A 23449-nucleotide genomic window follows, 5' to 3' on the forward strand; every position below is an offset into this window, starting at 1 on the left:
AAACCTCCAACAGAAATGGCCTCAGCTGTGGGCAGCCATCTGCCTCGACCGGTTGGGGTGGGAGGAGAGAGGAGGAGAGAAGAGAGAGACAGGGAACAGTTGTGTAACTGTTGATTTAAGCTCCATCAGACTGGTTCTTATAATGACAATAATACTATTTACACTTACTGTATAGATGCAAGGATAGCATCAGTTGATGATAATAGTACTAGCAGTAATAATAACAATATAAATAGGTATATATAAATAATAATAATGATGATTGATAATAATAGTTGACGGGTTGGATCTGGATTGTGCAGCTCTTGAGTCAGATACACCTGCAGAATGAGGACAGAGTAACAGAGACAAACTAAGAGAGAGAGAATATTCAAAAGTATAGTAGTAAAAGAAAACATACAGTCTATGAATGAGACCTGCCTCTGTCTTTAGTTCTAAATCTCTCGCAGTACCCTCGAGCTGTCAGATGAGGGCAGTAAATGTAAGGGATATAAACTATAAAAAAAAACACCCCTTCAAGTGTGTGGAGCCTCTTCTCCAGCCCCTTGATTCAACTCAGAGACTCGTGGTGATAACACTCAGATGAAATTCATGACCCCGAAAGATAACATTTGTTACTGCATGTCAGGTTGTTCATGAGCTACTGATCCGCTGCAGAAAGAAAAGCCTTTCTTTTTTTATGTTTCCAGCTATTGAGCTGGAAAATAACAACATCTGAGTGATGCGTGAAGTTCAGAGAATATATAGTATGCATATTTAGCCCTTCTATAATGAGGGAGTCTATTTAAGTCTCCAAACTACTCGGCAGCGCCTTCTTGTTTCTGTTTGATTCAATTAAATCTTTGGCTCCAGCGCAACAGTGTTTATTTCGCATGAAAAAAGAACATAATGACTGTACCTGTCTGTCTGTCTGCCTGTCTGTCTGATTAGCTCATCTCCCCTCTCTGCTCAGCTTACCCGCTTCTCTGTTTTGTATTTGTTGCTCAGGTTCAATCTTTTCTCCAATACAGTTCTGGCTTGGATGGAGTGTGTGGCTGCAAGGAGGGAGAAGAGAGGGAAGATCACTGGTACATTCCGAGATGACGGGGAATAAAAGTGCAAAGGTAGAAAGGAAGAGGGAAGGGGGGAGGAAGAAGATGGCATTTTTGTCATTGACGAAAAAGCTCTTAGCGAGTTTGAAACAATGATTGGGTGTGGGGGTGAAAGGATCCTCATATATTGTGCAAACAAATGATCTTGAAGTATCAAAGTCCATGTGTTGTGCCAACAAGATCTCTATCAACTTACTGAATGAACAGATCTCGTTCCCAGAAGATAAGCCCTTGAGCAGAGCATTATTGATTGTGTTCCCGCAGGATAATGACCGGTTCTCACAGAATAGTGAATTTTGTTCCTGCAACATTTTGTTGCCCCCCAAAGAAAAAAATTATTTGGGGGGAACTAGTGAAGTGAGACTTGTTTACAGCCTGTCTGTCACATCTGTAGATATTCTTTCAGGAAGAAGGTAATTCGACAGGCTTTTATCTCGTCTGCTGCCATGGAATCGATCCTTGTGTCTTCAAGTTGAGTCCTTCAACACTAATTCAAACTGGTCCTTGACCTCACGTTTAAAAAAACAACAACACTGGAGCCCGTGCTTGGTGAACACAGGCACAAGCAGACATGGAGGAGGAGGAGGAAGACGTGAAGGTCTGGACGGGATGATGCTGTTGGCTGTGGTGGGGTTTGGATGCTAGCATGATGACCTCATCTAGTCTCCCACCCCTGGGAGAAAGTGAGCTCATGAGTGTTGTAAAGAAAGAGGCATTCACGTTCTCTTAACAGACTCTAGATGGGGCCTCGTACCCACTGTAGCACATGATCCATTTTGCCAGCCCGGACGCTGGATAGTGGGACGTTTGTTAGAGGATGAAACACGCTCGGGGACAACCAACCGGACCGAACAAAGGGGGTGAATCGTACCAAAATGCTTCCTCTTTTTTTTCTCCAATCAGAGTTGACAGACTCTGGTGCCTTTTTTTATCTCGTCTACGTGATAAGGACTAAACTTTTGGATTCCCCCATATTCCACCAAACTCTTCTGAGAAAGAGAGAGAGAGAGAGCAGAAAACAATTTTGTTCAGCCTTTGGGCTTTTTTAAAATGTTGCTTTTGGGAAAACTGCATAATGATAATAAGAATAAAAAAAACAAAATCTCCACTTGACGCTACAACATGACAAGTCTCCAGTGATGTCATGCGAATGAATAATGCACATCTCTGGAGCACATTCGTGTGAGCTGATTCCAGCCCCCCCCCCCCCCTCCTCTCCTCTCCTCCTCTTCATTTCACCCCCCCTTTCTCCTCTTCTTCATTTGCCCCCCCTCTCCTCTCCTCTTCTTCATTTGCGCCCCCCCCCGCAGCTCTATTGTGATTACGACAGAGGATGCGTCTCGTCGGAGCCCGTGTGATGTGCAGATATCCCAATGAATGACCGGTCGGCTGACTGCGGAGGGGAAGAGCCGGACTGTTCCTCTGGGAGTGGAGCGCCTCCCCTTTAACCGAGCTGCTGTCGGAGCTGCGCTCGCTCGCTCCACTCGCACGTCTGCCGCCGGCGCGTAGAGGAGCAGCGACGCGTCGGTGCTCTGGTTTCGTTCCAGAGAAGCTGATCCTTTTCTCTTTTTTCTCAACTTGTTCCTTTTTTTTGTGGAAGAAAAGGCGTGGGAAGTTGTTTTTTGTGTTTCTTTTTTCTGTGTCGTTTTTTATTGTCCGCGACATGAAGAAACGCGGAATAAAGCATCCAAAGTGGCAGCAGTAGGTGAGTGTGTGTGTGTGTGTGTGTGAGTGTCCTCGGAACGCAGAGCTCGCTGGTATTTAAATCCTGTTTCTGGTGAGAAGTTTAAATTGCATTTCAATTTGCTTTCACTTTTAGGTATAAACTTATTAGATTTGAATTTAAGATGTTTGAATTTAAACACAACTTCGATTTATTTGATTCCACATTACTTTTCTTCAAGTCTTTGCCTTCCCCCCTTTTTTTTTATCAACGTGTTAACGTCGGATTTTATTGCAGGGGTGTAAAATGAAATTCCAGCCTTTGGGCAAAGTCCAGATGCTCCGTGCGTAAAACAAAAGGAGTGCGCGTAAAGCCCAGCTGTTGGTGCAGTTTAATGTCACTCGAGTCGAGGTGCATGTCAAAGCACATTGACTGTGCAGTGCATGGCCACGGAAAAGTTGTCCAGCACAAATGTTATGAGAGGATCAGGAGCCGTGGATTAATGTTGTTTTTTGGGAATAATAAGAGTTGTTTTTAATCTTTAAACTGATTTGAACCACAGAACAGATCAAATCCACAGAAACAAGGTCAGGCTGTAACCCCTTTCTTTGTCCCTGTCTGCTCCCCTGCAGCCTCCTGCTCTCTCTCTCCACCACACACCAGCACGTTTGGAAGCCGAGCAGTAATGGCCAAGTGGCTGAAGGACTACCTGAGCTTTGGCAGCAGGAAAGTGCCCCCGCAGCCCCCCACGCCAGACTACACCGAGAGCGAGATCCTCAAAGCGTACCGACTCCAGAGGGACTTGGACTTCGAGGATCCATATGAGGAGTCCGAGAGCAGATCCAGGGGGGATTCTGGGACCCCTGACCCCGCCACACCGGTGTACGGCTCTCCCATGAAGTCGTCCAGTGTGGACGGGAAGTCTCCCAAGCATAGACTGATCAAAGTGGACTCTCAGGAGCTCGGGCGCACCAAGATCCTCCTCAGTGCCATCTCTATAGAGGACCAGCAAGAGCCTGTAAGAGCCGCAATCTGTCTTTGCAGTTGTTCAGAGCGAAAAGCAAGTGATGAAGAGAAGTGAGAGCGGGAGAGGGAGATGAAAGGAAGGCAAAATAACACACCCTGCTTCTCTCTCTTCCCATTGATCAGATTGCATAATCAAGTGACTGGTAATGTTTGTCACAAAAACACATTGTTTACATAAATCACATGACACCCCACGCGTCACATAAATTTGCTATACCGTAGATGGAGGAAGAGAATTATTGATGGCTTGAGTGGACCGTTGAGTCGGAGAGAGTCACAGTCCCATGAGTTTATGTCCTTCCATAAATAATAAATGGGGTTTGGTTTTGCAAGCTGAGAGAGAGACCCCCGCACGAACACGTGTTAGGGGCCATATACCATACGACGTCTACTGACGCGTCACGGGCCACAGGAAAATGTAATTTATGCTTGGATGTCGTTTCTGTCATCGGGACTGCGTTGCCTTGCCTTTGTTTTGCACTATGTATGTTGTGCCATATAGAAAACATACCTTACCACTGTGAGGAGAGAGGAAAAAAAAGGCAAACAGATGTTGAGAGGGCGATGGGAGCAGAAGCTCGGGTTTCACGAGGAAACGGTCTGCACATTGATTCAGCTCTCACATGCTGAGCAAGTTAAGGATCGTCTCGGTGATTCTCATCCCCGCAGTTCAATCCATGACTCCACTCATGGAAAATGCTACAAGTGCGAAAAGCTTGAAGTGGACTGAAGTAATAGTCTTAACTGAAGTCAATAGTTGCCCACTCAACGTCGTCGTCCCCCCCCCCCCCCCCGCTCTCATTAATTTCCCTGGGTCTGTGGGAAAATCCGCACTCTAATTAACATTGCAGATTCCTGTGCGTCGATAGATAACCTGTTACAGAATCAACACGGGATTAAGATGTCATTTCTGCAAAGCGTCAGTGTTCAGCAGGAATTTGGCGAGTGAGCCTCAATAGAGTGATTTTCTTTTTTCAGAGAGGGAGTGAGCGAAAAGGAAAAGTGCTTGTTTGTATGTATGTGCACACGTTTGTTTGTGTATTTTCATGTGTGTGTGTGTGTGTGTGTGTGTGTGTGTGTGTGTGTGTGTGTGAGAGAGAGACACCATATGGCTGCCTTTGTAGCTGTGTCAGATGACTGCTGTTTTCCTCCTGTGCTTGCATTAAAGAACAAATGCTCCTGACCGACCAAGCGGCTCCTCTTCCTCCGCCCAAAATATGGATCATCCTCAGACAGGACAGTTACTCAGTTTGCATTTTCCTTTAATGTGGCAACAGAGACTCATCATTGTCGTTCCTTCTTCGTGGGCTTAAAAGAAGGAACAACGTTGTGGAGCGAGTGAATATACACAGGATTTTTGTGGTATTGTGATGTTGCTCACTCCAAGGTGCAAATTAGCATCTTGGTGATATTCCAAAAGCACTTTGTCTGTGAGCAGACATATATTTAACGTGCCACTCAGTGAGGACCTGATTGCTTGTTTAAAGTGTAGCGCTGCTTTCCCCATCTCGGGTCTTGATGAGCTATTGTTTGTGCAACACTCCCTGCTTTTAAGAATTTATATGTACGGACCAAATTATGGGAAAACATTCATGCCCTAGGATGCATTTATGCGAGTGTATGATTCGGAAGCGTGTGCTTGTACAAAATGCTGATATGAAATTGCTGGATGAAATTCTTTATAGCCTGTGACTGTGATTGTAGCTCTTTTTTTCCCCACGTGCCTGCAGGACAAAACATATTTAAATTGGTTTTTTTCTATATTAAGTCAAAAAGGCTACAGGGACACTGTTTCTCCCAGGGGACAAGTTAATGGTCTGTAGCAAAAAGTCATTTTTCTTCATGGGTACGTGTGCGTGTGTTTTGTGCTTTAGGTGGTGCCTTCTGCTCCGCTGGCGGGGGACACGGACTATTCTGATCCGTTCGATGCTCGATTGGAACACCGGCTAGAGCCGGACCACGGACCTGTTCCCTGTGAGAACAACGGCTACATGGAACCGTACGAGGCCCAGAGGGTCATATCAGGTCAGTTGACCCTTTTTGCTCATCAGCATCTGAGTGGTTCAGTGAGTCAATTTCTTTCCCTTTCCTTTTACCCCCTTCTGTTTCTCATTTTTTATCAGACGGTAATCTTCACATATAGTAAACTCATACATCCACACAAACAATCAATCAGAGCTGCCTTCATACTATGAGATTAAGTGGACGTCCTTGAGGGTTAAATTCAGCTCTCATCATAGAGATCACTGTCAGGTATTATATCGCATTTCAGACACAACATCATGAATAAAATATGTTGCTGTGGCACAAAGTTGTATTATCATCGATCTGTAATCTGTCAGCAATTTCTTTGATAAAAAAAACAAAAACATTTCTTCTTCCGCTTCTTTTTCTCTGTTAGGTTCTCCTACATTTGTAGAATAATGTATCTTTATTTCCATGCTTTCCAGTTCTTTGTTCTAAAGACACTGCTATTAAATGCAGTTTTCCCCCATTTAATTGCCTCATTGTTGGCGAGCAGTCTGCCCCCCTGTGTTAGAAACCGTAGAATATTGCGGATGAGTCTGCCCTGTGGAGATGCCTTTCCAGTCTCAAACCCTCCCTCCTCCCTCGCAATTTTCTCCCACGTTGTCTAGCTCACATCTATCGTTTTCCATTTGTCTCCCCTCCCATAACATCTCTGTCTGCCCCTCTCCTCCCGCTTTCTCCCTGGTCGCTCCCAGTCATTAAGTGTAAAAGCCTCCCCCTCCCCTTTCTCCATTTCACTATCTCTCTTCATCTCGAGGGCTCTCCCCGGCCCTGAGGGGAGAGTCTGTTTGTCTCTCTAATTTGTCGTTTAGCAAATGTTATGTTTTCGTTCTCTCGCCGTTGTCACTTTTAGGGGTCATGTGAAGTCCATTATCTCAGGTTAAAATGAGAAGAGCATCCCTTCTTCCGCCCAAACCGAGAAACCCTTAGGAAAGTCTTTTCTTGCTGCAGCTGGATGGAGCCATTGGAGAGATTAGATTCCCAGCGGTGATGGCAGAGTGTTTGGCAAAGCATTGTCACACTTCTTTCACTGAGTATGAATTGAGCCTGTTACTCCAGGACTGAGTGTCAGCCCGCTTTTGTCTGACTGTCTGTCTTCGCTCATTAATAAACACAGTGCGGCAGAGACAGATGTGAGATCGGAATAGTAATTATCTTTCACCAAGACTGTCCTGAAAACAAACCTCTGTGCTTTTTTTTTGTAGGCTGTACTTTTTGTGTTTGAATGTTTCCACCTTACTAGCCACTGTGTTTTTAACTCCATCATGATTCTTGGCTCATGTGTGGCTCACGAGGATAATAGACAGATCTCAGTTCCCAGGCCCGGCTCGGCTCACATCTGTAGGCCCCTAAACACTCCCCATTCTCCCTGTCGTCATTCCCCCTCAATCTTTTATCTCTCAACTTTCTGGCAAATTGCTACCCCCAACCTCCCCACCCCAATTGTTTTTTCCCCTCCACCATGTTTCCTATGAATTTCTCATTTTATTTCCTCCATGCCTGTTTTTATCTCTCCGCCTTCATCCTCTCCATCTCCAGGCTGCCGCTGACACCGTGGGCTCCCAGCGCAGGTAGAGCAGCATTCAGCTCCACTGTGCTTCTGTCTCAATGGCTTAACATCAAACGCTGACAGGCCTCGCCCCCCTCCCACCGTCCTCCTCCCCTTGTTTCCTCACTGCTTCCCTTTCCTCTTCCTCCACCTCCTTCTCCTCAGCCCACCACATCCTCTCCTCCTCTCTCCCTCCCTTGCCTTACTCCTCCTCTCTCCATTTCCCCTCCTCCCTCTTCTTCCGAGCCTCAGGGACTTTCCCCAGGGTCTCCACTCGGTCGCCATGGTGACTGCAGCCCCGCACAATAACGGTGTCTTGTCGTGTGAAGGTTAAAGTTTTCCCTGCTTTTCACCAGTAGATACTTCCATTTAGTCCTGTTCAATTCTCACATGAACCTTTTTTCGCTAGGCTGCTGGCTGTGGACTCCTTCATCCCCCCCCCCCCTTTTTTTGCCCCGTCTGCACCACCTGTTTTTTTAAAGGGCACATTTTTGAGGTCAACATACCAAAACAGCACCACTGATTGCTGCTGCAGCTTACAGGCTCCTAATGGTGCATCCAGAAATCCGATTTCATCTTCTAGCTTTCTGCGTCAATAATCTCAAATCCTTTTATCTCATGACCATATTTGACTCGCAGGTGTTGAGATGCATCTCTTGGTTGGAACCCACTGAGAAAGTGATGAAAATGTTAACAGGGGAACATGGGTGATGTTGTGAGCCATGCTAGATTGCTGTTGGGATTCAGGATGGTTGAAGGAGGGGGGTGAGTCGGCTACTGTGTTGCTACTCAGCATCTAGCCCGAGGCCTCGTTAAGCCCCCCCATATGAGATTCTGAGCCCACGGCAAGCTGTGCAAACGTCATTTGTCTCTCTCCTCTAATTCTAGTCATGTCAGAGCTCAACAGGCTTTTTGTTTTACTTTGAAATGCAGAATAATATCTATGCTTTGTTCAGAGGAACCCCATCGCTGCTGGCAAATATTATTTCTCAATATTGTCTGTTTTTTCCTTGTTGAGTGGTTAAAGGTGACACACAGGACAAATCTCAGAATGTTTGTGTGCATGCCTTTGTGCCTGTGTGTGAATTTGTGTTATTCTGCATATGCACCAACAGAGCTGCAGCGTGGCCCAGGAGGAGGACGGGTGCGCGGCGGGGTACAGCTCTATGACACTCCCTATGAAGATGAGCGAAGACAGCACCGGGGCCTTGTGTATGGAGAACCTCAGGAGGAGGGCAAGGAGAGCAGCAGGCTGCCGCAAGATGACGAGAGACCAGCTGACGAGTACGACCAACCCTGGGAATGGAAAAAGGACCACATCTCTAAAGCTTTTGCAGGTAACCCAAAACAGTGTGATGATATTCTGTCTGTAAAGCAAACGCAAACCAAGGTAGAACGGCTTGACAAAGCCCAGTCACAAATATTCAAATCAAATTTGGCCTGTGTGGTGTTTTTCCATTTCCTATTTTTGACTTGAGTTTGGATTACCTCTTAAATATAAGAACAAACGACACATGGATTTCATTTGTGATTTTCCAACTGGGAAAAACATGGCAGTGATCCCTCAAAATTATTTTTTACATTTTAGACAATGGTTAGGCGTTGGAACACATGATTCAATTTATAGTTATTAGCCCAATTTATGTAGCAGTTGAGGAGCTTCAAAAGGCAGCGAATATAATCCTTTTCTAAACTCTTTGTCATACTTTGCTGTTTTTTTCTGGCTTCAAGCTGACAGCTGGAATCGATACTCTGAGCTTCCCAGAATATATTCTGGGGGTTTTCTTTCAGCAGATATCTGGCGTGTGAGATTTAGGGTGGCTAAGCAGTGTGTAGGCATCGCATTTCTAACCGAACGTCCAGCTTAAAACACCCACACAGAAAATCCTCCTTTGTCTTTCCCAGACATTTCCTGGAGCTTCTATGTACCAAGCATAACAAAATAAGGTATTGCACAAAATAAAGCTTTTTAAAAAGGGAATCATTTACAAGAATTAGTGAAAATGGTTAAGACCAGACTCAAAGCGCTCTTTTTTTTTTTTAAAAGGAAAAGGCCATGTCAGGATTACCCAGAGACCCCTGCTGCTGACTGCCCTGACCTTTAATTTAGTGTCTGCCCCCTCATCTTTACATCTCCAAAGCCCTTTTTTGCAGGATGTGGAGACTACTGTGACCTTCACTGTCTCAGCTCAAATGACACACATCTCTCTGTCTCTTTTACTACATTTAAACACCTTCTGGTGACTATTGATTTCTTGCGCTCACACGTGCCAAACCACTGTCACAACAACTGCTGAGATTATCATTGGAATTGACAGAGATGTTGTGAGTGTGTTATGTTGAGAGGGAGATATATTTGATGTCATAAAAGAGATGGTTTGTGAATGTGAAAGGGAATTTCACTTTCTTTGAAAATGTTTTCATCGGCAGTGTTTTTAAAATAATTGGCACAGTGCATGGTAATCATTTTTTAAAGTTGCACCAAGAGTACATGTCAAATCCCATCTTGTTATGTTCCATCTACTGAATTTAATTGGAGAGAGAGAGTGTGAAGGGGAAGTGATGGAGATAGAGAAGTGAAGAGAAACAGACTGATGGGTCATTTAGGAGTGGATCAGTGCAACGCATGCCAGGCCAAGTCAGCTTAATTGAGCTGCATCTCCAAGTCACCAAGGTCAAGGTGATGGGATAATAAATCAACCTTGCCTCGTGTGCACTCCCTCCCGTACCCGCTCTCCCCCGTTCGCCCCCTCCTGTGTGTGCCCCTCCCCTCTCTTCTCAGTTAATTACATGCCTACATGTGCGTGACTGATCCAGTGCTAATAAGAGAGTCATGGTCAGCACACAATAGTCTGAATACACACACACACACACACACACGCACACACACGCACACACATATCCATTCAAACCATGTTCATCGTCAAATCACGTTATCCAGAGGAGCAGCAAAGAGACACCGTAACTTATTTCAGAGTGGAGTTTGAAACTGAAAAGCACGACAGTTAAATTAAAAAGCCAATATCACCTCTCACCTACTTAGCACTTATTCCTGCTTTATCTGCTGTTTTCCTGCATTCAAGCTTTTCCTCTTTGTGCCACAAACAGCATGCCCCCCTGCAGAGGAGCGCTTGCAGCACCATTAGAGAACACAGTTGAGGGAAACGCTTGCGAGACTTGAGTTGTCTGACCCCATGTTTTTTCCATTTGGAGTCGGCACTATGTGCTGTCGTGCTGTCTGTCTTCGCACACTGAAGCACTGAAGTGTAAACACACAAACAGTATTTTCCATTCTCACATTTAATCCATATTCCCAAGCCCTCGCAGCGTTGCTAGGCACGGCCAACATGAGAGGGGAGGGAAGAAATGGGGAGGACAAGGACAGAACAGGAAAGCAGAGAGATGGAAAAGATGGACAACAGAAAAAAAAATACTGAGGGACAGAGAGATGGAAAATGGATAGAGATGCTGTAGAGAAAAAAGAAAGGGGCGTCCAAGGTTATGCTATGTTTGGTGTCAGCTCAATGGATGTTTGTGGAGGCCCAGAGCTTCAGAGGGGAGGGGCGTTGAGGAGAATTAATGGTCGGGGGCTGTGGCGAGGTGAGCCGTACAGGCGGGGGGGGGGGGGGATTCAGGGCCGTTGTGGCAGTGTGCAATCAGTCATTCGCTAACACAGGCACACACTCTCAGACATGTACACAGCAGCACAGCAGCACAGCAGCGGTGACGGGGCTGTCCTCGCAGCCCTCCCTCCCTGGCGGATGTGACACACTAACTCAGATAACCTGCTACGGGGGGTAAAGGGGGCATCGCGATCTGCCAGCAGCCCCCTCATCATCACCTTCACACACACACACACACACACACACGTGGATTCTCAAAATTCCAGCTGTGATTATCAGCGGGCTCCTAATTCAAGGGTGAGAAGAGATTGTGTGCGTGTTGGCACAAATGAGTGTGTGGGTGTTTGGGGGGTGTGAGGGAGGACTGCTGGATCATATTGGATCTGGATTTGCGTACGTTCCATTAATGAAAGCGCTTCTGAACAGAATCTAAATGATTATAATTGTCACAGATTGTCTATGCTCAAATGTAATCGAGTGAGTACTGTATGTTGGTTTTTTTCAAATAGTATAAAAAAAATAAGCACGCCTCCAAAGCCTTTTATTTATTTTCAGTTGGAAATGGATGGGCAACTCCAGCCAGCTGTGTGAGGATACCTGAGGATTTGAACATGACGGGTCTCACTAAGTCCGATGGGGTTTTAATTACACTGCTAGAGAGCTGTCACCAGTCACCAGCAACCAGCTTGAATTACAACAGTCATTATTCCCTGGAAGTCAATAGATAGTCGAGCGGTGAGAGATCGGTCCTGCAGCCATTCAGCGCCAACTAGTGAGCTAATGAAAAGCAGCATCTCATTAGCCCTGCGATGGCGACAACAAATTAACAGATGCATGGGTGTTTCAGGTGTTTCATATTTTTTTTCCAGCTTTATAGTCCCTTCTAGCCCTCTGATTAGAGCTAGACGACGACTGAACGTGGGTTGAGTGGACACATGATGAGAAAGCTGACAATCAGCTGGATATTTGGATGGGGAAGGTGAATGAATAGCATTGCCGCCTCTAGCAATTACGGTAATGGTGCCATCGAGCAAAGCACTTATTCTCCACTTATTCCAGTGCAGCTGCTCATTAGGCAACAGCAAAAGACTGTGACTGTGTTGGAAGCAAGAGGGCGTTGCAGATGTACGTACAGTTAGGGTTAACACTTTGCAGCCCATAAAACCCCCCTGATCATTTTCCTTATGTATTTGATGTACGGTAGGTAATATTATATTTTCTTTATTCCACTGTTTTTAGCAATGCCAAACGAACAGCTCAAGGAATGGCAATAGTGACAATATGTCTGTCAATCAGTCCACCCCCTTTTTGTTTCTTGATTAAAATATCTTAACAACTGTTGGATTGGTTAACTGGTCCTCGGTGGATAGATCCAGTTGACTTCGGTGAACCCCTTCTCTTCCGTTAGCGCCTTGGTAAGGTTTATGGTTTTGAGTAAACAGGCCTGACAGGCGTTCATGACCTCCTCATATATTGTAATCACTTTGATCCCTAGACATTTTATGTTGTGCCCATCATTATGACCAAATGTCTGCACAACCAACAGAATTCCCATCAGTCTGAGCTGTACTTTGTGTTTAGTGCTAATTGCCACATGTTATCATGCTAAATTAAAATCCTGAACATGGCTCAGTGGCCTCCCAAAACCACTGGCCCGGCTGCGCTGTCTTTTCATCAATCGTCTAATGAGAAGCTAAACTGAGGAATGAGAACTCAATTCATATTTTGTTGGTTATTATTGAAAGAGAATAGATACATTCTAACAAAATTAAGAAATATATTAATTAAGTCATCCAGAACGTCAGATTTCTTGTACTAATGAATACTAAAGATAAAATTCAGTCAAGCAAATGTTGCAGAGACAGATTTCCGTGTCTGGATGTGATCTGAAATGACAGGATGCCATTTCCTTGGCCACTCAGTATTTGTACGTCCCTGTAGGATCCCTACAAATTCGTGTCGGGGTGTATGTGAGCATTCAGACAGGCAAGAAAAATAAAAGCAAAATGAGATTTCCATTTCTGGTGATGATGCTGCTCTCTGTGCGTCTAAGCAGACCCTGGGGGCATCTGACCAGTCTCTTCATCAATTTACTGGCAATGGAAGGACTCTTGTCTTGCCCTCTCTCTCTATCGCTCTCGCTCTCTCGTGCCCCTTCCCTCTTCGCCGATTTTCTCTCTCCTTCAGCATGAACCTTTACTGACATTAATGAAAAGGCATGTCCTTCGTGATTCCCTCTTGCCAACCAACATGAGAGACGGGTACAGGAGAGATGATGGAAGTAGAGTAGGGCAAGACTGGAGAGGGGCAGGGGAATATGGAAAGGGAGATAATGCCCCACTTAGAGGACCATAGGTGAAATAGGGAAGATGAAAAATAATACAAGCCTCAGGGAAATGGATGTAATGAATTACTGGAAATGGTATACACAATGGACGGTCAGGAAATGTATGATGCTTTTAAGATTGAAATCAAAATGGTGTGGATCTTTATTTTAAAAGAGGACCTTGTATGAATGTTTTTTCCCCCTCTGCTCTGGCATAAGGTGTTAAATGTCTGTTCTAATGGGGGCCATTTTTACCCAGCAGAAGGTCTTTGTTTGCAGAAAGAAGACGAGGAGATGTCAGGGCTGTTTGAAAAACAGATGTTCTCATTAATGGAGCTAATGAAGCTGCTCTATTGTCTTTTTTCTGCTCCTCCCATATTGTGAGGACAAAGAAAACAGCTGATGTGCTTGAAAAGTCAGTCATCTGTCCCCCAGGGCAATTTGTTCTCTGTTGCAACACAGAAAAAAGTTAGTCTAGCCATTCCCTCCCCCCTCAGATAGTTTCTGGTAATTGTTAGCAGGTATGTTGAGTCACATGAGGACACGAATTACTGAACTGCTGTTTCATCAGTTGGCTTATTATGGCGGACAGAACTGATAAAAACACCTCCCCCCACACAGTGTATGACAATTTGAAAACGATTTTAAGGACAATTCATGAATATAGGCTTGTTGGCATGTATCTGTGCCTTTATCCATAAACCACTTTGTGTCATTGTCTCGCACTGGCAAACATAAGCACTAAGAGCCTTCTATGTATGACAGATAGAAGTGAATGGACGCCAGATGTTCCCTGTTAGCGAATGAGTGACATGGTGTGATAAGTGTGTCTTGCTACATGCATTTGAGAAATCAGAGGAAATGCATGTGAATTTAATAAAATCAAGGATCTGATATACTCTGACAGACTAGTTCACTTAAGGAAAATTCATGGAAAAGACTTTAATGACTTAGATTTGTTCAACTGGTAGCATAACTATCAGTACAACATTACATCATACATCAGTTTTACTCATCTACTTGGGAACGGATTTACAGTATAGTTGAAGTTGAACGATCCCTTTCAGTTCCTTGTATTATGAGTTGGTTAAGAGGAATTAGGTGGATGAAACTGTCGAGGTTTGTTCAATTAAAACATCATTATTTAAAATGTTGTATCCGTCAAAGTAAAGACACATCTACGAATGAGCTAAGAAGGTGGAAACGACTCACATTGTCTCACCGTCGATAAATTTATTTACGAGACGGAATGACTGCAGCCAAACGCAGACCCGTCTACAATACACCACTACCTTAGCTTATCCTTCGCTCGGGTGGCTGAACGCATTTCTGAACTGTAATAATTTATCTTGGCTGTATCTAGTCCCTCACACTTCTTTTCTGTGCGCCTCTCATTTACACCCCTCTCTCTTTCCATGCGTCTTCCACAGTTTTGCTTGAGAATTAGAGGTGTGAAATTTGATGCGGTGGCGAGCGGGCAGACAGGCAGAGTGTGGCAGTGATGGCGGGTGTCGTGCGCGCGCGTGTGTGTGTTAGTCTCAGTGGGTTTGTGGACCTGTGTGCTTGCGTGCATGTCTGCCATTGAGGGATGCCAGGCCACACTTTAATCCTGGCTTCAGCGGAGGTGCAGCCCGCTCCAGATGGGGCCATTGTACTGCGCCATGCATCTATAATTCATGGAGAGCCAGAGAAAGTGGCGGAGTGTCTGCCTGCTCAATAATTAACCAGGGAGGGAGAAAGGCATGTATGTACAGCCCGGGTCTCTCTCCAAACGCCCATTCAAATGGCCTTTGATGTTGCGGGCCTGGGGGGTCTTTGGATTTGTCGGCTCATTAAGACATCACCCCTGTTTTCCCTTTATTTGTTTTGTAATCCCTTTATGCTGTAAAAGTGTCTGTGCGCGTGTGTAAGGCTGCAGTAATGACTGTTAAATGAGATGGTTGCATTCCACGGGAGAAAATGTGCTATTTTCAGTTCACTCACCGTGCACTCTCTGCCGCTCTCCTTCTGTAGGTAGGACAGTGAGTGGAGAATTATTCTGCCCCCAAGCTCCTCAGTTCCGCTGTCACACTGTGGGTTGCGTTGCACATGAAGTCGCTGTCACACTGTGGGTTGCGTTGCACATTAAGTCCCACTTTTTTGTCAAAGTATCTGCCGCCACGAGACGATTTCTTTAAGTGGATTAGTTCAGACTGCTATAAATGATGCTTTGCTTTCTTCAGTTACTGTAAAAATATGGGATCTGAACTACTTGATTTTGTTTTGCCTCAAGTGTGATGACAATAGGAAACAGGAGGCAGAGTATGTTACTTCTCCCGTTGACAGGACGTATAGTTAACCACGTTTCATGAAGCCACATCGCTGTCACCTGCAAACACACACTTCCTCTCTCGCTCTCAGCAGGGCTTCCCTGTCTTTCACCTTTTTCCACATTTCCACACTTCTCGCTCCTTCTCAGATTTACAATCATGCACCCAGGTTCATCATCATCACCACCACCACTCTTCTCTCACATATCCTCACTTTGGTTAAACTTGGTGCAAACCCATCTGCTGGTTCTCACTCCTTTTTCTCTCGCCTCCTCCCCGCTCTCCCCCCTCTATTAGAAATGAGGGAGTTGTCGGAGTTGCCCTGGCCTGCCCCAGTGGGTCAGCTGGAGGAGGAGCCCCCCGTCAGAGAGCAAGGTGACCTCTAACCCTGAACACCCCCCCCGCCTTTCCATCCTTTATCACCACCAGCACACACACATATGCAGTCACGCTGACCTCAACGACCCAAGCTGTTGTCCCACATCTGCTCTACCTCCACTCTGAACTCCCAGCGGCCTTCATCTGCACCACCTGCATCTGCCTCTGCCTGTTGCACTCATTGTGGTTTTCGGTTTGAAGCTTTCCCTTCCTAACATACACCCTCTTTCATCAACCACGCACAAAGAGCTGCCTTTAAAGTGGAATGTCTGCCTTGTTCATATCAGCAAACACAATAGAGCTGCGGTACACTTAATGTTTATTACTTTATTTACAAGTACTGTAGAATGGTTGTCACCAAAACCAGGCATAAACGCAGTGAATAACACTCCAGTCTGTACATGTAATTGGTTTCAGAATGAAATGAATAATATCTAGTAATCAGTACTGTGGAACACTGGAAGATAAAGATGTGTGTGGGCGACAGAGCCAGGACGAGAAGAGGCCAACTTCCTGCCTCTATCTGCCATGGGAGATTCATAAAAATGTTGATGACGGTAATTGCGATGATGCTGATGCAGTCTGTCAGGCCGGGACCTGCTGTCCTCTAGAGCGAGAGGTCTCTCTCTCTGCTGCACACGTGGTTTCGCAATAGACGGGTGGTTGATGTTTACACAAATCTGGCTGGCAGGTTTAATCCCTTTTGATCACAGCACTGTGTAAATACGGTGACTCACTTTTTCTGTCTCTGTCTGCCAACAGTACAGTTTGACGGCGCAGAGTGGGACCGCTCCTCCTCGCCCACGGAGCGCTTGCGTCCTCCAGGGCCCAGGTCCAGCCCGATGGCAGGCGGGGGGATGAAGTTTCGAATGCCGCAGGAAGGCCTTTCGATGGTGGGGGAGAGAGTGGATGCTACTGTTCCTCTGGAGAAGCAGGTGTATGTATGCAGTTTCTGTTGAACCCATAGGAGTTACATAAACATATATCGCTTGCTATAAATCTGAGTGGAGATCATACTCTTTAAGGTTTAATCAGATAAAGAGGCTAACATGCTTAGGTATTCAATGACCTTGATAGTTAATGAGCGAGTGTCCCTGTTGCCAAGAATTTAATCACCTCAAATATAATACAGGATAAAGTAATTACACTGTCTTAGAAGAAAAATAGCAGTAATGGCAGTGGTGATACAGCTGACATTGGCTGACATGAGAATATACCCACAATGCTGTGCAAGATATGTGCACATGGTTCAATCCAAGTAGAGTAAGGTAAGATGTTTGATATCAATGAAATGTATGATTAAGCCAGACATCTTGTCCAGCAGTATTTGATGTGTATATGCATTTAATTAAAAAAAGAAAGAATTATGAAATTAGAGGTAAATCCACTGCAAATGTCTCTGCACAGATGCCATGTACATGCATTTACTTTATATTGGTGATATTGATTCACTAATATGAAACTGTTATGGTTTTTCGACTAAGCAGCGCTTGTCAGAGCTGCGAAAGGTTAGAATGAGAACTAATCAAGTAGGAGCTTTAAGAACACATTTTCTCTAGTCTAGCAGTTTCAGACAGCATTGGTGCTATTCTCTCTCTGTGCACTTTAAGCCAGGGCTGTGCTAATGAAATTCAAGCACATGCCACCCGTTAAGCACACATGCTCTTTGCACACACACACACACACACACACACACACACACACACACACACACACACACACGCACGCCCACGCCCACGCCCAGGCCCGTGTTGTACTCACAAACACGTACGTGTGCATAAATTCACTTGAGGATGGTAGTTAATTATTATGCCCCATTACTCCCTGATGATCTCTTAAGGGCTGTTATGAGCTTTGTGGTCTCCCTCTGTTTTAAACAAAGAAACGGCTTCACCGTCAGCCTGTCGCATTCACCACACTTCGCTGTGGATAGTTTTTGTTTGTGTAGCTTTTGATTATTCTTTGATATTAATTGGCAGCACACCGTGTTTTGGCCTCACTGTGGCTTTAGGCATGGAAATAGGCATTTTTGTCATGTGACGGAAAAGCACTAATGTAAATAATGTAATTACTTACTTGCACTGTTCTTGAATAGAACAAAAGCATGGTTGTTGTTATCAAGAACACCGGGATATATTTCCATAAAATTAAGTTCAGACCTTCATGTTCGAGCACAGATGGGACGACACACGTGTTGATGACTGTGAACAATAACGCTGCTTTGCGCAGCAGAATTATCCTCATGGCCTTCCTTCTGCATGCTCTACCCAGTCGCCACAAATTGTTGCCGAAATGTTCCAGCTGTAGTGAACGTGTCTGACTCGGAAGATCTCATGCCATGTTCATCGTATGTGGACAGACGCTATTTTTTTTTACCTTTTCTACAGTTCATGAAGGTTGAAATTATATCATTGTTGGATTTTGTTGTCCTTAAGCTTTAGAAATATCAACACTACAGTGATAACATAACACTGAGGTCTGTAAGGTCTGTAACAATATGTTGGAATCACACTTCACAGATGCCACTATATTGTGTCTTATTTTGAATGTGTATGTGTGTGATTGTGTCTATCAGATGGTACCACGGATCACTGTCCCGCTCTGAGGCAGAGTCGCTGCTGACGCTGTGTAAAGAGTGTAGCTACCTGGTGAGGAACAGTCAGACCAACCGCTGCGACTTTTCCCTGTCCCTACGGTAAGTTTCTCACACACACACACACACACTGGGGTATCACAAACGAAAAGAAAGAAATCTGAACACCTCAGATATTTACTGCTGCAATTTAATTGCACACTTCTCAGATTTTCTGCCGTGTGACTGAGTGTGTGCATAGTGTCTGTGAAGCCACCCGAGCTGCCAATCTCATATCGCAGTCTCCCACACCTCTCCACCTGTTTCTTACCCCCACCCTCTCCCTCCCCTCCAGCATCAACCCCACTTAAGATCACTGCCACACTGATTCCTTTCCCGATACTCATTTGCAGGGCATAATAATGCTTATCTGGCCAAATCTCTCCTTTGTAATTACCACCATGATCCATTGTCCCTGCCTCAAACCGCTTTCCCATCACTCCTCGGTCCTCACCCCAGCCTTGGCCCCTCTCCGTGGCCTTCCCTCCTTGGCCCCACTGGGCCCTCTAAGTGGTAATCAGGCAGGTAGAACACACTTCAGTGCACACATCATCCTCGCCATAATCGCTAATGAATATGAATTACCTTCTGCGGGCCACACAAGAAGGGAGTCAGGGAGGGAAAGGGGGGGGGGGGGGGCACAGAGTGTCACTGTGTTGTGCTGACATACAAACAAGCTCATGCATTACTCATTTACATGAGTGGAGTGGGATTGACAATGTTCACCCGCGCGCACATTCGCTCAAGCGACAAGGTCACTACCAGCACCGGTTCTGCAGCTAACGCACGTGAGGCCTGGGAGAGATAATGTCTCTTAAGAAACTACGGAATCAATCGATCTTACATCCTCTCATTTGTTTCGAAAGAGGAGCTGAACTTCACTGACCTTCAGAGTCTGCAACAACAAGTATCATGGCACAGTCTGAAATTAGTTAGATTAGAACTTTAATCATATTGTCTGTATTCACGATTACATTTGCTGAGATCCAGGCACACGACGTCGCTAAAAAATAAGTCGCCAGGTCTCTGAATCACAAGCTGATGATCATACAGGAATCGAAGAAAGCAGCTAAATATTATATAAATGTAAGGGAGGAAAAGGCAAAGGGTCAAATTATTATCCGAACCTATAAACACATATCACAGCTGAGAGACATAGACTTGCATGGGCCTTCTTTACGTTTCACACTTTCCAGTGCAATGAGGGAATTTTACCAGCATATTTGATGTGCTCACCTTTTTGTTTTCAAAATTGACTTGATGTTTTCATAGCAAATTGTCCACATGTTCAAATGTCCCCATTATTTTTGTCTCATACGTTGTCTCTCTTCTCCTCCATTTTTGTAGTTGTCCACCCATGCAGAGGCAGATTTTTTCAGGTTTTTAAGGACATTTATTGGAATGCATGCGATCAGAAATTGCAGTCTTGCATTCTTTCTGCCCTGAAGGTCTATGAAAGCTGGTGAACTTGGATAGTTAACTAGAGTTTGCAAATTCTCGTGTGCGCTCACTATTGCCCTGTCAGCATACAGCAAAGTGTGCGTGGACACTTTAATAAGTTGGCTTTTTCCTCCAAGCACGGTGCTTTAGGTCATCTATCTCATCGCCTGATAGGCCTCAACTAGTTTTCTGGTTTAACCCGATTGTTATTGAAGTCGTGAGATTTTTCATATTCTTTATCAGGGTGTTGTGACTGGTTTGCATGTTGGATTAGGGTACTGACACACTGTTACGAGGCCAATAACCCCTTCAGAAAAACCCACGTCAGCTAAAAATTCTGGGTGTTTTTGTCCTTCTGATAGTATCTCTCTCTCTCTCTCTCTCTCTTGTGGAAACATGTAAACCATAACATTTTAAGATTACACTGCAACAATGGGAGGAATGACAAAAGTGGTTTAAAGTAGACAAAATGAATAGAGACTCCAAAGCGAGTCAGTGCTGACGCACACACAGGCCTGCCAGGTTTAAACAAGCATGAATATTTATGAAAGAGCACTGGTAGGTTCCAATGTACCATGAGATAAGACGAGTCCCCCAAAACAAACAGGATGAAAGCTCACTGTCAACTCTGAGCGCTGCTGTGATGACGGGTCTGGCTCTCGGGGCTCTGGAGACTAGTGGGATGATCATGAACTGCCTGTTGTCGAGGCTGTTCGTATCCACCGAGAGGTTTTTGTTTTTTTGTTTCAGTGCTCTTCAAAATTTAATTTGCTCGACTAGAACAATGACAATTATGGTGACAGGTTTCAGCCCTTGTCTTTCCCTCTGCTTCTATAATTAGACATACATCATGAGTGGCTGACGGGCTCTTAAAGGGGACGCGCTGCCGCGGCCGCCTGGATTTTTAAAGGGGAGGAGCCGGCGTGGTTGGTCTTGGCCAAGCCACTTTCACGGTCCAGTGATTTTCTTTTTCTCTCACTCTGGTTTTGTCTTTCCCACCATGTGCTATTACACCAGCCATTCATCCATCAAGCCGTCCCTCCCTTCCTAATTTGTGACACGGTGTTACATCTTGGTCGGACTCATGTCCTCAGAGCGCAGCAGAACGATGTGAACATAAATCCAGGCTGTCATTTTCACTGTCATTATGTGACAAAAAGTGTGGAAGCTTCATGTTTTATGCCCACTACATTTCATGTCAACGCTCTTTTCCCCCAACTCTCTTACCCCCCCCCCCCTCCCTCCTTTCAGGAGCTGCCAGGGCTTCATGCACATGAAGTTCACTCAGTGTAAAGACGGCAAGTATGTGCTGGGACAGAACAGCCCTCCCTTTGACACCATCCCAGAGGTGATACACTTCTACACCACACACAAACTCCCAGTGCGAGGTGCCGAGCACCTGTCCCTGCTGTTCCCTGTGCTGGTGCAGACACTCTGACTGACCCCGACGCTCCCACTGGACCTCCGGGACTTCATTGAGCTCGGACACTTAAAACTTTGAATGTTTGACTGGATCGTCCCAGCGGAGTGACGCCAAAAGTCGTCCTGTTTGGGACCGGACTGCTTTTGATGATTCAACACACCACGGGGCTAATGCCTTCACCCCCAACTGCTGTCGTACCTGTGCCAAGTGTCCCTAACATCCGGGGGGATTGATTCACATGAAATGCAATACCTGAACTTTAGGCCACCTGTGTTGTAACGTCTCTCTCTCATATCCTTTGCTGAAACAAGGTGTTCTAACGTCAGGACATCTGAAATTCTCCCTTTCCTTGTTACATTTCCCTCACAGCTGACTGAAATGCAGAGTAAGTCAGTGGAGCTGGAAATGGGAGAGTCTGTGCAGTCTGAGTTTACAGAAGGCCTGCAGAACATCGGGATAAATTACTGCTGTTCCACACAAAAAACACCACCTCATCAACATCATCAAATATTGCTGTCGTCAGGTGAAAACCTTGCAAGTTCTATTTTGCTCATTTTTCACGTTTCTACCAGAATCAATGAATTGAATTGTACTGTATAGGGTGAGAAACCTTGGTCATCCTCGGGGCTCAGAAAACCTGATTGTAAATGTTCGCCAAAAAAAAGAAGAAAAAACAGCTATTTTTGAAGAGGAAAGGTTTTTACCAACAGCAGTGATATTTCAGATGCTTATCCACACAAAGCCACGTAGTTAATTTTCATCCAGTCTCTTGTCTGCTGTCTTGCTGCTGTATGTTGACAATTTGCTTGACACATCTTGTCCTGTTACTTGTTGATTGTTCATCGTAAGCAACAGAGAAGCTGTGTTGTACTGGTGCTTGTGCTGACCTTGCTGACCTGTCCCTCTTGTTGGTTGCCTACGTTGCATTAGGTAGACAATGCTGGGTTTGTAAAAAAAAAAAAAAAAATTAACCATCACTGCTTTCATTGTCTTTTCACTGACATAAAGAAAAGACAAGTTTAGACGCTGGGCTGCAGGCTACATCTGAAGCAAACAGATACTGACCAGGAAACGTTGTACACTCTTAAACAAACTCTCAAACTTTGTGAATGTCGGCCACATTCTCACACTTCCTACGTTTTTCATCACAGTTTTTTCGTCTGGCCAAATCCTTACATGCTGGCTGCTGAGTCGTATTTGAGTTAAATGCTCGCCATCTGGAATGGGTCTCCACGTCTGCTGCCTGGTTGCAGTGTTGTGTGGCAAATACGGATTTTAGACGACAGCCAATTTCTACCAAAACACATTTATGACCATTAGAAATGACAAACATGAAAAAAATATTCAAATCATTGTGTCTTTATGGAAATGTATTTGCCTGTGTTGCATTAATTATTGTTGTTTTGGCCATTTTCTGTCTGTAGTAAAAGATGACAGGTTGCATAATTTACCTGCTGTGTTGAACTATCTTGTCTGTGTTTCTCAAGAGTCTTCAAAATACGTGCTGATTTTATGTAGATCAGTGTTTTTCCAGCCTGAGGACCAGGATGCTGGCAAGTGGTTGAAGATTAATTTTTGATTTTTGATTTGATGGATTATTTTATTTATTTTTTTACTTCTTTCAGCTTCGAAAAATTAATATGAGAATTTGGAGATGGGAAAATAACTGTTGGTCACAAAATAAGTCAGATTCGGGATGACATGCAGTAAAGTTTTTGGAATGTTGATATACAAATGTTTTCTACTCATGTTTGATTCAAAAAGGGGGAAAAAAGAAAAATATTCAGCTTGAGCGCATTGCTGATCAGATTTCATAGAATACACTCATTTGCAGCTCAGAAAGAAGAAAATAGACAAAGGACTTGGCAAGATTGCGTGCTTCACATACTCAAACACACACACACACACACACACACACACACACATTTGCTCGCCTCCATCCATTAACAGCCGTGTTGGGA

At 44.8% G+C, this 23449-nt stretch overlaps 1 protein-coding gene across 6 annotated transcripts in view; it reads left to right on the forward strand.

Moving 5' to 3' along the window:
* Positions 1–22952, forward strand: part of shdb (Src homology 2 domain containing transforming protein D, b) — a 23624-nt gene extending 672 nt beyond the window's left edge. The window contains exons 2-10 of one of the 6 annotated variants that reach the window (XM_035648211.2): positions 988–1103; positions 2402–2796; positions 3387–3772; positions 5655–5805; positions 8473–8694; positions 15913–15990; positions 16756–16930; positions 18569–18688; positions 21317–22952. In XM_035648211.2, the coding sequence (XP_035504104.2) occupies positions 3440–3772; positions 5655–5805; positions 8473–8694; positions 15913–15990; positions 16756–16930; positions 18569–18688; positions 21317–21503 (1266 nt within the window). In that variant the 5' untranslated portion in view covers positions 988–1103; positions 2402–2796; positions 3387–3439 and the 3' untranslated portion in view covers positions 21504–22952. The remainder of the gene's footprint in view (positions 1–987; positions 1104–2401; positions 2797–3386; positions 3773–5654; positions 5806–8472; positions 8695–15912; positions 15991–16755; positions 16931–18568; positions 18689–21316) is intronic. The other 5 variants (XM_035648214.2, XM_035648217.2, XM_035648216.2 and 2 more) reach the window with 5 other exon arrangements.
* Positions 22953–23449: the final 497 nt, after the last annotated feature.

This window comes from Scophthalmus maximus, chromosome 13 (genome assembly GCF_022379125.1).
Source record: "Scophthalmus maximus strain ysfricsl-2021 chromosome 13, ASM2237912v1, whole genome shotgun sequence".
Classification (NCBI taxonomy): Eukaryota; Metazoa; Chordata; class Actinopteri; order Pleuronectiformes; family Scophthalmidae; genus Scophthalmus; species Scophthalmus maximus.